This window comes from Sander vitreus, chromosome 16 (genome assembly GCF_031162955.1).
Source record: "Sander vitreus isolate 19-12246 chromosome 16, sanVit1, whole genome shotgun sequence".
NCBI classification, from domain to species: domain Eukaryota; kingdom Metazoa; phylum Chordata; class Actinopteri; order Perciformes; family Percidae; genus Sander; species Sander vitreus.
The window spans coordinates 9333268-9348414 of NC_135870.1; the positions used below are offsets into that span (position 1 = coordinate 9333268).

The 15147-nt window shown below is 44.6% G+C and overlaps 1 protein-coding gene across 11 annotated transcripts in view; it reads left to right on the forward strand.

Annotated features, from left to right (window-relative positions):
- rapgef1b (Rap guanine nucleotide exchange factor (GEF) 1b) overlaps positions 1-15147 on the forward strand; it is a 46565-nt gene that overhangs the window by 24116 nt on the left and 7302 nt on the right. For 4 of the 11 annotated variants that reach the window (XM_078271760.1, XM_078271753.1, XM_078271759.1 and 1 more), the window contains exons 3-13: positions 403-581; positions 2726-2882; positions 2989-3077; positions 3168-3329; positions 6016-6130; positions 6230-6416; positions 6705-7223; positions 8064-8266; positions 13183-13275; positions 14182-14267; positions 15013-15118. In XM_078271760.1, coding sequence (XP_078127886.1) covers positions 403-581; positions 2726-2882; positions 2989-3077; positions 3168-3329; positions 6016-6130; positions 6230-6416; positions 6705-7223; positions 8064-8266; positions 13183-13275; positions 14182-14267; positions 15013-15118 — 1896 coding nt within the window. Of the gene's footprint in view, positions 1-402; positions 582-2725; positions 2883-2988; positions 3078-3167; positions 3330-6015; positions 6131-6229; positions 6417-6704; positions 7224-8063; positions 8267-10658; positions 10821-12528; positions 12676-13182; positions 13276-14181; positions 14268-15012; positions 15119-15147 lie in introns of all 11 variants that reach the window. The other 7 variants (XM_078271756.1, XM_078271764.1, XM_078271763.1 and 4 more) reach the window with 6 other exon arrangements.

Consider the following 15147-nt stretch of genomic DNA (forward strand, 5'->3'; position numbering starts at 1 on the left):
ATGAATGGAACCGGGTCGCTTCCTGAATGAACTCCTCCGCTCCCTTTCAGTGTAATGAGTGTATTCCCCAGCAGCCCTGCTGTGAAAGACTAGAGTAGCTGAAAGAGCCCGTTGCTGTAGTACCAAGATGGCTCCAAGCCACATCAGTTGATAGATGGTTCTTTGAACTGCGAGCAAACCATGGGAATAATAGAACCACAGCAGAGAGCCCAGACTGTTGTGATATTCCAAATGTGAAATAGGTTGAGTGATAAGTATTTAACTGCATACTCAGTCTATGGTGTTCAAAAAAAACTTTTGAAATGTTCGCCATCATCATGAAAACACTACAAAAGTAGTTTTTATTTTTTTGCAATTCTAAGGTTCTACTGTTCTGTGTAATTTGTTGTTTGTTTTTTGTAGAAGGTTAGTCGGCTGGAAGAGCACGAGAAGGAGGTGGTCAGTGCCCTGCGCTACTTCAAGACAATCGTGGACAAAATGGTCGTGGAGAAGAAGGTGCTGGAGATGCTTCCCGGTTCGGCCAGCAAGGTGCTCGAAGCCATCCTGCCTCTGGTTCAGGTGGAGGCCCGGATACAGCACAGGTGAGTCACATGTTTTTATCAGACAATAACCTAACCCTAATCCGTCTTTTGCACAGATGGCACTTTTATTTGATTATAGTCTTTACAATAAACTCTTGCTTCCTGATTGCTTTTCCTTTTCCCGCTATAGATGTAGTAATTTATAATGTACCATTTTCTCAATTCATTCTTATCATTCTTGACTCTTGACGTAACTCATAACATAGCTGGTATGCATGCAAGACATGTTAGAACTAGCACAAAGTAGACTTCCGCTCACTTAGCAGCTTGTGAAGATTGATAATATGTTGTGGCAGACAACGTCCCTCACCTCAAAGCTTCCTGGACTTGATGCCTTAAGTCTTTGAAATTACGTTCATGTGTTACTCACTGTTCACATGTATTAGAAATGTTTCCTCCGAGGATGAAAAATGAACTTCAACTTTTAGGATATAGATAAAGTCAGTTCCTCTCTGGGTAAAGTAAAGCCTTTCTTGTGAAAGTAACCTTAGCTGCAGTTTCGTTTGGACTTTTAAAACATGTTAGAACTTCTCTGTCTTTGTCTTTGTGCCTTTCCCCATGCATCAATACAGATGAAAGTATGGAGGTCAGAGGTGATAGATTTTGTATCTCACAGCCCTGTGTTTAGAAGCGAAAGCTGGATTGTTGCTGCAACATTGAGAAGCAGCCGTCTATGGGGATTTGACCTCAGTCTAATGGAGTCAAACCCCCAATGGATGGAGTTTAGTAGATGGGTTTTTGGGGCAAATAAGCTCCTGTACATGTACAAGTTACTATTGTGTAATTAATGTGTGTGAATTTCAGCCTCACGTGTTAACAAGTTAGTTTTGGCATCTGTTAAATTACACAGTGTACCACACTGTTAAACTGCCTGCAGTGATTTAAATCAATATAGTCAATTAAGTAGGTCAACAGTGGGTGTAACTCCTACTCGCTGTCCTGGCACACAGTGTTACGTGGATTCAATGCTTATTTGCCAAAAGGTATGGTATGAATCTCAGCATCTGCAAACTCTAGTCATTCTGACTGGGCACTCATATGGCGTTTTTCCATTACATGGTACCTGCTCCACTCGCCTCGACTCTACTCGCCTCACTGTGCGTCCGTTTTCCATTGCAGATTTTAGTACTGCCTCAGCGTGGCTGGTCGTCATAGCGGCGCCGCAGTGAACTGCCGTGACCTAACACGACACACACACAGAACGTGGAAGGTGTGTTGTTGCCAGAAGACCCATTTTGTTTCAAATGAAGCTGGATGGCAGCAAAAGAAAAAACACAGCTGGCTAAACTATTTAAAAATGGCGGGTTTGTTCAGGACACCCCCGTCTCTTTCACGTCACCTTTTGGTATCGGCTCAGGTCGCTTGGAACCTCGACGGAGGTGGTACTAAAAAAAGTACCTGTTAGCAGGTACCAGGGACTTTTTTTCGTAATGGCCAAAAAAGGCGAGTAGAGGCGAGTCGAGCAGGTACCACGTAATGGAAAAGCGCCATTAGTTTCTTATGATTCCACCATTCCTACTTAGTTCCTTAGCTTGCTCAGTTTGTCTGGGTCAAACCTCTCCACCCTTCCAACTGCTCCACCATCCCTTAAATCCTTCTGCTAACCCCCATAGCTACAGTCGTCTCCTACTCACCATGGAGCTAAGCTTTGTAGAGACAGTGGATGGATATTCCGGCACTGTGAATCAGCCGCAGCGTGTTGGGACAGGCCTGGGCCACACCTTAGTGTTGGGTCTGAAAGCACCATTCACTACAGGCAGAAACAACACCCCGCTTCCCCATGTGGTACTACATTCTTCTGTCAGCACTAGCTAGCCTTTTTTCAACCCCCAGTTCAGGCATACCTGCAGTTCCTCAACAAATGCCCCTTAACAATGTAGTTTAATAGCTGCTAGATAGATGGAAGTGTATCATATGTGTGATTTTTGTCACCTCCAGTCTAACATGTGCTTGTCCCATTGCTTTTTTTTCACACCCCTCTATTGTGTTGTCTTGAATCATTCTTTTTTTTCTGCACCTCTGGTTTGCATACCGTCTCTTCCCTCTTATACATCATCGCTTTATCTGTTCTATATGGCCCCCCCCCCTCCATGCTTTGTTCTAATCTTACCCTTGCCCAATTGTGTTCTCACACCCTTTGACAGTTCGGCGCTATCTTCCTGCCATAACCGTGTGTATCAGAGCCTGGCCAACCTTATCCGCTGGGCAGACCAGGTGATGCTAGATGGTATCGACTTGGAGGACAAGGAAAATGTGGCATCTGTCACCAGTGTCATCAAAGCTGTGCTGGATGGAGTAAAGGTAGGCCCCTTGGCTGATGGAGGAAATGTTGTGGATGATGTCGTCTACGTCCACCTGTGGTGTCTTGATTGTAGCAGCCACTGAAGCTGTCTCTTTCTATGAACAGGAATTGGTGAAGCTGACCATAGAGAAACAAGAGCAGCCGTCGCCCACCACCCCGAACAAACCAGCACCACCTGCTACCACAGCAGAGAGGTGAGTGCAAAGTGTGACCTGCAGAATACAAACACATTCACTCAAACACTCAAAGTAGTTCATTCACTCAGACAGCTTTTATGTGTGCAGCAGCGTGTCATCGGAGATGCCCTTGATAGATCGGGAGCCGGAGGTCTCGAAAAAAAAGACTGCTCCGGCAGCTACTCCCGCAGAGGCTGCCTCAGACATACCAGAAGAGGACGTGGCCCCTCCCAAACCCCCCCTTCCTGAAGCCAAAATGGCAGAGCTCAGGTGAAGATGACGCACACTTTAACACCATAATATCAATGTTGACTGCCACATATTGATTTTCTTTTTTTTTTTTTTACTATTTAAAAACACAATGTCAGTTAAGTTAACTTTAACCAGCTCGGTTCTATTTAAATGGCAAAGAGAAACAGACTTAACATACTTGCTGTTTGGGAGTTCCAGGTGAACTCATTGAAGACATTACCGTATGCTAGCTGTGTGGCAGAGGTGATTTCTTTAAGACTGCAAGGGAAGCTCAGCTTTCCCTAAAATGTAATTTTAAAAATGTATGGCCAAATATGTACTATTGTGTTAACATTTTATTGACTAAAAATGCATTAGAACACGTTCATCTCGAAGACGAGTTTGTTCAGAATCAGCGACATATTGCAGGTCGACTGACTCGATTTCCTTCTCATACGTTCCCGTAGCGTCACAGTGCATTTCCCTGTTGAAGCCTAGCGTCCGTTGACTTCAATGGGGCTGCTTTGAACTGTTTTTTTTCAGTGTTTCGAAACTAGACGGTCATTGGATAAATGCTGCGATTATGTCCCGCCCACGGACGCTCAGCGTCTCTGGGGGTGAACGGAGGAGTGGGCTGGCCTGGACTCCGGGCTTCTGCGTAATGATTGGAGCGTCTGTCGAAAGACTGCATCTCCATTTTGATTGACAGCGATTTTGTACTATAAAAAGTCGCCGAAGCTATTCGAGTTCAGTCCCATCGCGGATTTCGAACTGCCGCAACCTATTTCTTGGTATTTGCTTGGCGAAATTGCTAGCCAATTTTCATCATACATTTCATACAATTACACCACATTCCTCCTTTCAGTTTAACCTAATTCCCACATTTCCTCCTTCGAGTTTAATATCGTTTTGTTAGATCGTTTGTTCATTCATTCATTCATTCATTCATTCTTACATACAGTAGGCTAGGCTAGTGTTGTAGGGGTGAACTAGCCAGCTAGCAAACTGCACACGATGGCAGACAATGCTAATATTGTCGACCTGATTTTGGCAAAGTAACAGGTCTTTTCAGCTCTCCTGGTATGACAAAGTTAGCTGGCTGACTGGAAGTACCGTGACAAAGAAAATGTACTGCTGGCCATGCCTCTTGATGAAACCATCTCACGGATATTATAAAGTATTATTATATAATTATTATATATCATTATTAATATTTATTATAGGTATTATTATAAATCAGTGGACAATTTTTAGGATGTAGGGCGAAAATGAGCTTCCCCTCTTTGAAAGATGCCAGGCTTCGGAGCAGCGGGCTGTGGGTCCAAAAGACTGACGTTCTCTCCAGATTACATGTAAATCTCGCTCTCCTCCCCTCAAACCCCTAAATTAAAAACGCATCACAATGCCAACTGCCCCATCCTCCCCCCATCAGCCACAACCAAAAATAGACACTAATACTGTGGGAAACACTGGGTGCAATATTTCTCACTGAAGCTTCCACTTTGGTCAAACGGAGCTGAGGAAGTACTGGTACCTCATCCCGCTCGATTTGTTGCCGTCATTAAGTCCTAAAGGTTCAGATTTTTTTTTTTTTTAAGACTGAGATTTAAATCCTTTCTCAGTTCAAGGTTTCTTTTTCCGGTTTTGTCTCCATCCAATGAGAAGACGAGGGCTTGGTGGTGATAATGTGCCCACAGAAATGTTGTGACCTTTTGCACGGTCGCCACAGAAGCAGTGAAGTGTCCATTCTGGGATTTATTTCTCACAGCCTTTTCACTTTAAACTTATTTTTAGACCATTCTCCAGAAATGTTTCACAAATATCAAATGAGGAATGAAGAAGGTTTTAAGGATGTGGGTATGGGAGGAGTAAGGGGAGTTCCATGTACTTCTTTCAATTTCACTGATTTAGACCTTTTTTGAGTTTGAAAATCCCAAAACATTTGGGTGTATAGTATATTTTCTTTTCCCCATCATTCCAATTGCAGCTCCATCGATCCACATGCTTAAAATTCCAGACTCCTTAAAATCTTTTATTTTTTCACACTTTAGGCTTCAAATATGGCACACTTTTGTCTTTTCCTTTCTTACTCTGTCTGCTGTCTCTCTCAATTTGTTTCATCCTTGGTTTCCATTTGGATTCTGGGAACAGAGCACAGTTGAGTGCTGACGCTGGCCAAAGGAGACCCTCTCAGAAGGAGAAGTATGTTAGCCCATAGGATCATCTGTCTCCATTTTAACATCCCACCCTAGACCCCCATAAAGCTTCTGGATTGGATGAAAGTGTTTTTGACTTGCATGGTTGCATTATCCCAAACTTTGTGTTATCCTGGGCATTTCCCTGAAGAATTCAACATCCAATCAGAAGACTTTTCAGTGCATGAGAGTGTATGACTGACCTTTGCAGTGTCTTTATGCTGGCCTCCATATCATGGTGCCTTGTGTTCCGCTCTTCACCCCATTTTGACCTGGTATTAACTCAATGAATTTAGGTTTGATAAGCAGGACAGCTTCATGTCATAGCTGAGAGAGGCTAACATGAAACACCCTCACTTTCATCTCACTATTCCACAGGAGGGATGACAATGTGTGTGTTCATGTATTCATACATGGATTTGTGTGTGCATCCTGAGAATCCAGATTGTCTGTATTGACTTTGCCTCTGGAACAAAAACATCCAACATCCGTGTTATTTAATTCTGCTGTTTCTGTTTGCTGTCCTGTAGCCCTCCACCAGCTCTTCCCCCAAAGAAGCGTCAGTCGGCCCCTTCGCCTACACGGGTTGCAGTGGTCGCCCCAATGAGCCGCGGCTCCAGCCTGCCCTGCAGCGTCCACAGACAGGTGGGGGGATCATGGTTCATTATTGGGCACCTTCAGTTTCAATAAACTAACCAATCAAGAAAAAATAGTGCTAAAAGTCTTTTTTTTGTGTGTGTGCAGCAGCAGGACTATGAGCAGGAGTTCCTTCAGAGGCGTTTCTCTGGGGGGAGCCAGTCCTACGGGGGCGACTCTCCACGCCTGTCTCCATGCAGCAGCATGGGGAAACTTAGCAAGTCCGATGAACAGCTCTCCTCCATGGAGCAGGACAGTGGTCAGTGTTCTCGTAACACCTCCTGTGAGACGCTTGGTAAGGCGCTGTTGACGTGTCATATTAAACGCAGTACTCCCTGCTGGTTATAAATGAGAAGCCTACTTATGTTTCCTAAATGTTTTCTACACTGCTCTTTGCTAATAAATAAAGACGGAGGAGCGATACAAGGTTCGATAGGGAATTCGTTGGTGTCAGAGCTTATCGAATCCTTTAACTATAAGAACCCAACCCTTGACCCAAGATGAAAGCCACACTGGTTGAGGATTCAATCTGAATATTTGAAGATTGGAATGTGATTTGTACCTTTTTTCTTTACCTTTTCAGACAACACAGAGAATTACGACCCGGATTATGACTTCCTCCACCAGGATTTGTCAGCTGGGGAGAACCTGCCCCCAATACCGGTAGGAGGGTGCCTGAGCCCCCTGCCTGAGTCTCACAGCGAGTCCTCTTCCCCGGTCCCCGGACAGCATCCATCACATCCCCGCTTCAGTGCTCCTCCAGCACAGCAGCAGCCAGAATACTGGACCCCGCAGCCTAATCAGACCAATCCTGTACAGTCCTACCGCGTCAGCGCGCCCCCTGCCCTTCCCCAGAAGAAGCGACGCGGCACCCAGCCTTTCCCTGACGTAGGGTCCAGGGTGCTGTATGAGCGCTACCCCTCCCAATATGACAACTTGTCAGAAGAGGAGCTCCACCCTACACCGCCATTCCCCCTTTTCACACCCATCTCACCCATTCCCCAGACAAATGGGGGCGTGTTCGTCACCCAGTACATAGCAAGCGAGAATGCAGATGTCCCCGCTAGCCCGCCGCCGCTGCCAGAAAAGAAAAGCAGAAACAGTAAGTGAGGGGAAAGGAGGGGCTGGGGACGTAATGAGGGAGTGTTGAAGGCAAGGAAGAAGAAATAGATGGCCAGAGTAGAGGGCACTGAGGCAAAGGAAGGGACAAAGAGTCTAATGTAGGGAAGAATAAAGGAAGGGATGAGGTTGATTAAGGAAGGGACAGTGGGACATTGGCTGCACTTCATCATCAGTTCATTGAAGCATCGCTTATGTCAAGGAAATATTCCACTGTAATTAGAGACAGGAAGTGAATACCAGGATGTGCTACAATGGGTCTGGCTCTGGGGGCACAGAGGACAACATTTGGTCATTTCCGGACACACCTGCTACATCACTTCCTCTCAAGCTACTGTATTATGTCACTCCATACAGTCAGCCCTTCCTGTTAGTTCTTCAAACACTAATCACAGTGCATGACTACATGCATGTATGATTTCAAGTGGACATGGAAAAGACGAGGGTGTTTCCCGGGTAGGGATGGTCTAAGACACTTTTGAGTTGCATCATGGGGAATGTAGGATCTAGTGTTTTTGGAGCTTGACCCGTACTAGGGACAAAAAGTCGCGATATCGCGGCCTGTGCTGCTTCGATTTTCACCGTTCTTTTTTAAAATATGTCTCTTGTAAGTGTCCCAAATTTGTGGAGGAGCAATACAAAATCACAGGAGTGCCTCTTTAATGAAGATTTCAAAATGGAGTACATGAATCTTTAGAGGACACAATTTAAGGGGTTAGAAGAAAAAAACAAAAAAACAGTTCATTCTAGACTTGGTTGCGTTTAAAGTCAGAACTCTAAGCTAAATAAACAATCAATGTTTTATAATCTAATCCACCTCCAGTCCTCCAGTACATGCAGTTTGTGGAAGACTACTCCGAGCCACAGCCCTCCATGTTCTACCAGATGCCACAGAGCGAGAGCATCTACGAGCAGCGCAACAAGCGGTTCCAGGAGGTCTACGGCTTCAACGACTCCTTCAGCAGCACCGACTCAGTCCACGAGCCGGTGCTGCCTCCAGCATTGCCCCCGAAACAAAGGCAACTGGTAAGAAACCTATCCATGTGTGCAAGTGTAATGGCATTAACCGTTCTGAGGGACCAAAACCACTTACTGTGATATTGTGCTATGTTTGCTATAAACTTCCAGGGTTAAATTAAATAAGTGTCTTTTGCAAGTGGGTAGTAGTAAATACTCTGGTTAACTAATTTGGACTGTTTGAGCAAAGCTGTAATTTAAATTCCTCAAATTTAGACCAAAACTTTGAGGCTGTGGAGACTATTTATTTATTTATGAGATTATATCTAGAATCACGTGACAAAGAGTGTTGCGAGGACAGGGTTACTGGCACACGTGAACTATAAAAAAACAACCCTCTGTGTTAGAGCTCTGTGCTGGTCCCAATGTCTTCATGCCTTATGCTGGCTGCAAAAGAAAGAGTGGGAAAGAATGCTGATTGCATTCTGGGGCTAAAGTACATTCCAGTGGTAATCCTCATCCATTTTCTCTCGTGACTCATCCTATCTTGTTATCTCTCTCACCTATTCAGCCTCCCCTCCTTACTCTCTCTATCTCCCCATCCTGTAACCAAAGCAGACGTCTGTACGTACACTGAGGCGTTTGGTTGTTAGTGGCAGATAAGACCAGCTTTTATCAGCCCCACATCAGATTGAGTTCACATATCTTAATCTGGGTCGGCGTCGGGGTTAATTGAGACAACTGTCTGACAGAGAGTCAGTGAGTAGAGCAAGGGACGGGACACAATTGGATAGAGCATAGCAGGGCACAGCCCACTGTAATGAGCCATGTGAGTTTGAAAGATTGACAAATTCTTCTTTGTACTACAGAGTGATGGAGTCCGACATGAACACACAATATTCTGCCAAAATTAGAACAATTTTGGTTATCGTTATTTGTCACTACACATTAATGCATTTTTTTTCTCAGTGCTCTTTTCACTGGTTTGAAGTGGGTGAAGGTGATGACACTTCTTCTGTGCACCAATCCCAGTTTAGCAGCACGTTAGCTGAGTTTTTAAAATGATGAACTCTTAATAAATACCACCTTAAGATGGTTTTTTTTTAACTTTGATTGTAGCTTATGTAGTTATGAATACAACATTTTATGGAGAAATAATTAAGATTTTGCTTTATTTGTGGTATATTTCAAAATGTGGCCATTATGGGTCATGCTAACTTTGCCCTCCCCACCTTCATTGTTGATTCAGGGAAACGAGAACCCGTGCAAAACAACGTATCTTGGGACAAGTTGCATGAGCCTCGTGCAGCTTTCATGGTTACATGATTTTTGGTAGTCCTCTGGATTTCCCTTAAATTATCACACTGTAGAGCTACAAAAAACAGCAACATATTGCATGGTCAGTAGTTGGTCCGTGGGTCTCTCAAAGAAACACACTTGCCTATTTTCCCTCACTAATGCCTGCCATACATATTTGAAGGTGACAAATTGATCTGTGGTTGGCCTAAAGATGTGTAGTAATGAAGACAGTAAACAGATGACACACTCCTCCAGGGTATAGCTGGATGTACAGTATCATATACATGTATATGTGTTTATAGCCCAGTAAAGAAAATAGACTTTGTGGTTGAGTGGCAGTCTACCCAGGCCACCTCAGAGAGTCTTTCTTCTTTCTCTTTATCCATTGTCCTCTCTCTGCCACCACAACTGTGTATTTAGAGCCCTGTGCCCAGCTTTTATTTTTATCATTCTTTTGTCTGAGCGTACAGTCAAACTGCACTCATCTCTGCTCCTGCCGCAAGGCATAATCTGGCCTCATGTTTTGGACTTGATGAGCTCGTGGCCCAGTGGAATAAGCCGGTTTGCCTCCACCATAAACCCATGTTCCAGGCTTACACGCTTTGGCGACTTTATGCGGCTTTGCGGAAAAAAAAAAGTAATTTCAGCTGCTGCCTGGATAAGGAAATGGGTGAAAAAAAAACCAGAGCAGATCATATTGGCACTGTTTAAAACGTGTTTTAGTTGGCCTGATTTCTGGAAAGCCTTTAAAGCTCAGGATATTAAAAGAAAGTTTATTGGACTGTCACAGTAGACATAAATGTGTGTGACCTGTACATGTCATATGCCCTTCTAGTAATTAGGGTTCTCTAAAAAGAACTCTAACTTAAATGTAGTAGCACTTGTATTTACTTCCACAGCCAGTAAGCCGATGCTTCTCAGCCAAACTACCAGAATCCTCCTCAGCTTCCACCACTTCAACTTCACTCCTCTGCTGCTGAACTTTGATTAAATCTGCTCTAATTCAGTCTTGCTTACTAGTGTAATCAACTGTCCCCTTTTTTTCTTTTTTCTCCCTTAACACCCTGTTTTCCCCTCTTTGCCTTTATAACCCCAATTACTCTTACTGAATTTCTTTTCTATCTTTTCTACCTTTCTTTCTTCCGCTTTGTTTCCTTCTCAGGCCTCCCACTCTTCCTCCCCCTCTTCCTCCTCCTCCTCTTCTCTCTCCTGCCACCTCCAGCCGTCTGTAGCGGCCATGGAGGAGGCAGGCTCTGGGCTGGGCCTCAGCATGTCCGTTTCTAACTCCTACCTGATTGGCCAAGCTTCCTTGACCGCACCCACGGTAAGTCTCTTCTCCCCCCAACTTCTTGAACCCCATCCCTCCACCTCCATTTCTCCACTCTGGTGTGGGTGCTGTGTGGTCCTGGACTGGTCCAGGGGCATCTTGACCTGTGTGTGTGCTCCATATGTGATACAGTCTGTTTTTCTACCCCTTGCCCCTTTTCTGATGGGGCCATCCCTCAAGGGCCATGGTTTGGTTGCTGTGTGGTCCTTCATTTTCTTAATCCACCCATCCATGTGTGCATTTGTTTTGACAGTGTAAATTTGTTGTTTTGCTGTGTGTTTTTGTTTAGCTGAGGCATTAGATATGATAAAATGAATGTGTGCTTTGCTTGGTCGTGACTGTGTGCAGTTATTTGTTGCCTCTGGCTAGCCAAGTTTGTGTGTTGCACTGAAGCATTCCTCCACATGACAGGTAATTATTTGACCCTTTCCTTGTTTTCCGTTTGCCTCAGTGAGTTGTGTGTCTGGAGCAGCCCATCTAAATATCACAAGAGACTGTCAGGCCTTTAATTGGGGATTATAAATAACAACATAGCCCTTTGTTGGCCTAACTGGAAACGTTTCAACCATCAACCGGTTCTTGTTAATTAATTAGCTTTTAGCTAATCGGTGCTATATTCCAGTTAGTTATTGCCTGACCCTGACCCCGTAGCGGACCTGGCTATGTGTTAGGTCAGTATTTTGGGAAAATTGACCCGTGGTGACCCCATGGTTTGCGAGGCACCCTAAGGCACAGTGTGGATCTCCCTCAGGATATCTCCAGTGGAATGCAGCACCAGATGGACCTGATGGAAAACACATTCCTCTTGTTTCTGCTCCTCTTCTTTCCTCTCCTCGTCTTTTTCATACTCCAGCGCCAGTCGCTGTCCGCACGCTCTCTGCCTTCTCCTATCTGTCTAGTCTCCCCTCCATCGCCATGCTGTAACCTCCTCCCACACCCTAAATGCACACACACGTCCACATCTCCCGTTTGTCTGTTTCTGTGGAATGTTTACATTCCTCAACTCCTGGGGACATGATGTGTTTTGGGGGGGCATATGTTGAGTGGAAAGTGCAAGAAAAAGTGTATCTCCCCGTGTGTGTTGCTGCTGTTAATATAGACAGTATTTTTTTTTGAAGACGGCTGCTATGAAAAAGAGGAGAGTGAGAGGCCTTGATTTCCCGCTGATCCTGCGTGTCTGTGCATGAACACGTGCATGTATGTGTCAGCCGCGCGTGCGCGGTGTTTATCAGTGTACGTACCGCTCTATGCTGGTATTCTGAAACAGGGCTGATATGTGCAACATGTTAAAACAGGTTACTACAACCACCCTGCAGACAGGCATCTCCTCAGCTGGCCACACACGCACATACATACACTCACCACATCTCCTGCCTAAACACATATTTACTGTTACTGGACCTTGCTGTATCTACATTTCCTTGTTGAACATTTCTGTCTTGCCATCTTCCACGTTATCTCACTGGAGAGGTTACTGTTGCCACTGGTGAGTGTATGTGTGTGCAGTGCATTTCATGTTCAGGCACATCACTCTCACAGTCCAAGCTTAATGGAGGTGTTGAAGAATAAGGACACCCCCCCCCCCCCACTGCTTACTCTTTTTCAGCTTCTTTTTCTATCTGCTCTGTCTTCACCTCTCTGATCCCTTCATACTGTCTTTTATTTTCTTTTTCTTTCCTGCTTTCCTTCTTTCCACCAATCGCAGAGTTTGGACCAGGTTGCCTTGACCAATGCCACCATTCTGGATGGCAGCGGGGGCGGGCCCAACGGTTCCCTGGCTGGCTCAATGGGCTCTGTTGCTGTCTGTCTTCCTTCTGAGTCTTCTCTCACTGACTCTCTCCACACCTCAGCGGTGAGCTTTCAGAGGATTGATGTCGGAAGCACAGGCAGGATACTTCTATGAACCAGCTCTCGAAGACAGATAATAAAATGTGATACTGGACCGCTTCCCTTGGCAGATTGGTTTTAGATAACAGCAGTTTGGTGTTCAGTACTGGTGCTCAGATGATAATACAGTGACTCATTCACTTAGTGGCATCTTGTTGTCATTATCACTGCCCACAAACTGTCTGCTGTCTGATTATTGGTCTTCAAAGAATCCCAGTAGAGCATGTTGCACTGCATGTTCTTTTTGCCAGTAGACACTATTATCTTTACAAATGACACACTCTAGTGTCACCTAGTGGTCCTGATGATACTGAGCTGGAAAACATACCGCTCACTGTACAATACCAAACCTCAGCTAGCTGCTTTCTTTCCTCCTTAGCCACATATTCACACTTGACGTCTGTTAGCAAACACCCTGTGCCCCTCTCCGCTCCCTCATGCCTGGGTTTGTGTCCCTCCTCTTTTCCTGTAGAGCGAGAGTGCAAATGATGAGGGCGGGGAGGGGGAGTACGTCAACTTGTACTCATCCAGCCAGGCCAATGGGGAGCTGCCTCTCTCCCTCAGAGTAAGTAGCTGACCGCCACGGGTGAAAGGTCAATTCCATTTACACGTCCCATCACTTCAGGAATATGAATCAATTCAAAATGCGGCGAGGTATTTGAAGTAAGGAGGCCTGTTTGACTGGCAGAAATCACTCGCAGCAGTGAGCAGCTCTTAATGATTCATCTCTCGAACTGATGGCACTGAAATGGAATGTGAATGTAGCCAAACCTGACTGAGCATGATTTCAGGTTCACAGGTTTGTCTGCGAGGGACTTATGTGCTGTGGTTGGTGTCTGTGGAAAAGATGTCCCTATGTATGTTGTTCTGGCTGGTGATTGCTGTCTCTCTGGCTGCACTTCAACTGTAACAAGCATTTAATCTTGTTCCGATGCTACTCCAAAAGGGATTCTCAATGGTTCACTGGTTCTCAATTTTCCAATAACATTCCCCATAACTGCTTATGTGCACCTGTGCATGTTTTACAGTGTGTGGTTGTGCTTGTATTCCCTTGGGCCAAAGTGTACATTCATGGTGTATTTGAAGTATGTTTGGGTTTGTATGCGAATGTAAAGTGAAAGCAAAAGAAACAATGTATGAGTGTGGGATTGTATTTGTAGCTTTACATTTGGTGCAGTTTCAGCGTGAATGAGTTCTACCCTCTGGTGTCTTTCTGTTTTGGGTCTCATCTGTTGGGGTTTTCCTTGCTAATACTGAGGTAAAAGCTACATTTTACCCATCAGCATAACATACTTTGTAAACATAGTGGTATAAACATTTTGTGCATCCATCCTCCCTTTCACTAAAAGGGTTGCATGCACTGATGGTTCATACGATCTCATCAATAGCCAGCCTTCTGTCACTGCATGGAACCATTTACCATGTAACCTACAGTACACGTGTTGATTATTGCGTTTCCCTCCATGATTAGGAAACGATCACAGCTGACAATGTACTTCAAGACCCCACCCCTCAGATGCCATCCACCAACAGCAAAGAGGCGTTGGACAAGGAAAGGTAAGGGTCGTAATGTTTACATCCTGTAAATGATATACGCTCTGTCCCACTTCCACTTCCATACCACATGGTACCTGTGTACAGTATTTACTGTGCTATACTAATAGTGTAGGCTACTGTTTATGAAGTTAGTATATGAAAAATCAGCATACAAGAAATGATGAAATAGCTGTCAGGTGTCAGTCAAACTGCCACAAAGTCCAAATGAAGCTTCTCTGTTCCCTTTGCGCGTTGCATTTTTGGAGAATAGTGAGACTGACTATTTACAGAAACACAATTTGAGTATACTATATTTTGTCACTTTTCCAGTGTAAACACACTACATACTTAAACCTTGCTTAGAATTAGTATGTAGTAGTGTTACAACTGATGACTATTGTATTGATTAAGCTGCCAATTTGTGGAAAAAAAACAACTTTTATTTTCCAAAGCCCAAGTCATAAACAGTCCAAATCCCAAAGGTATCCATGTTGGCTGATTCCTGCAGCGGCCCGGGTTCGAATCCGACCTGCTGCCCTTTGCTGCGTGTCATCCCCCATCTCTCACCCCCTTTCATATCTATCCACTTTCAAATAAAGGGAAAAGCCCCAAAAAATAATCTTAAAATAAAAAAATATATATTAATAATCGATTGTCAAAGTTTCAGCTCCTGAATGCAGTATAGCTATAGTCAGAGAAAGTAGTAATGGTTTCTTTGCTGATAACTGTGTGTGTGTGTGTGTGTGTGTGTGTGTGTGTGTGTTAGGAGGCAGAAGTCAACAGAGTCGGCTGGCAGCGATGAGGAAGACGTGGACGAGCTCTCCCTCATTGACCACAAGGAGATTATGAGCAGGATAACACTAAAACAGGAAGTAAGACAACCGCTGATGCTGTGCACTGT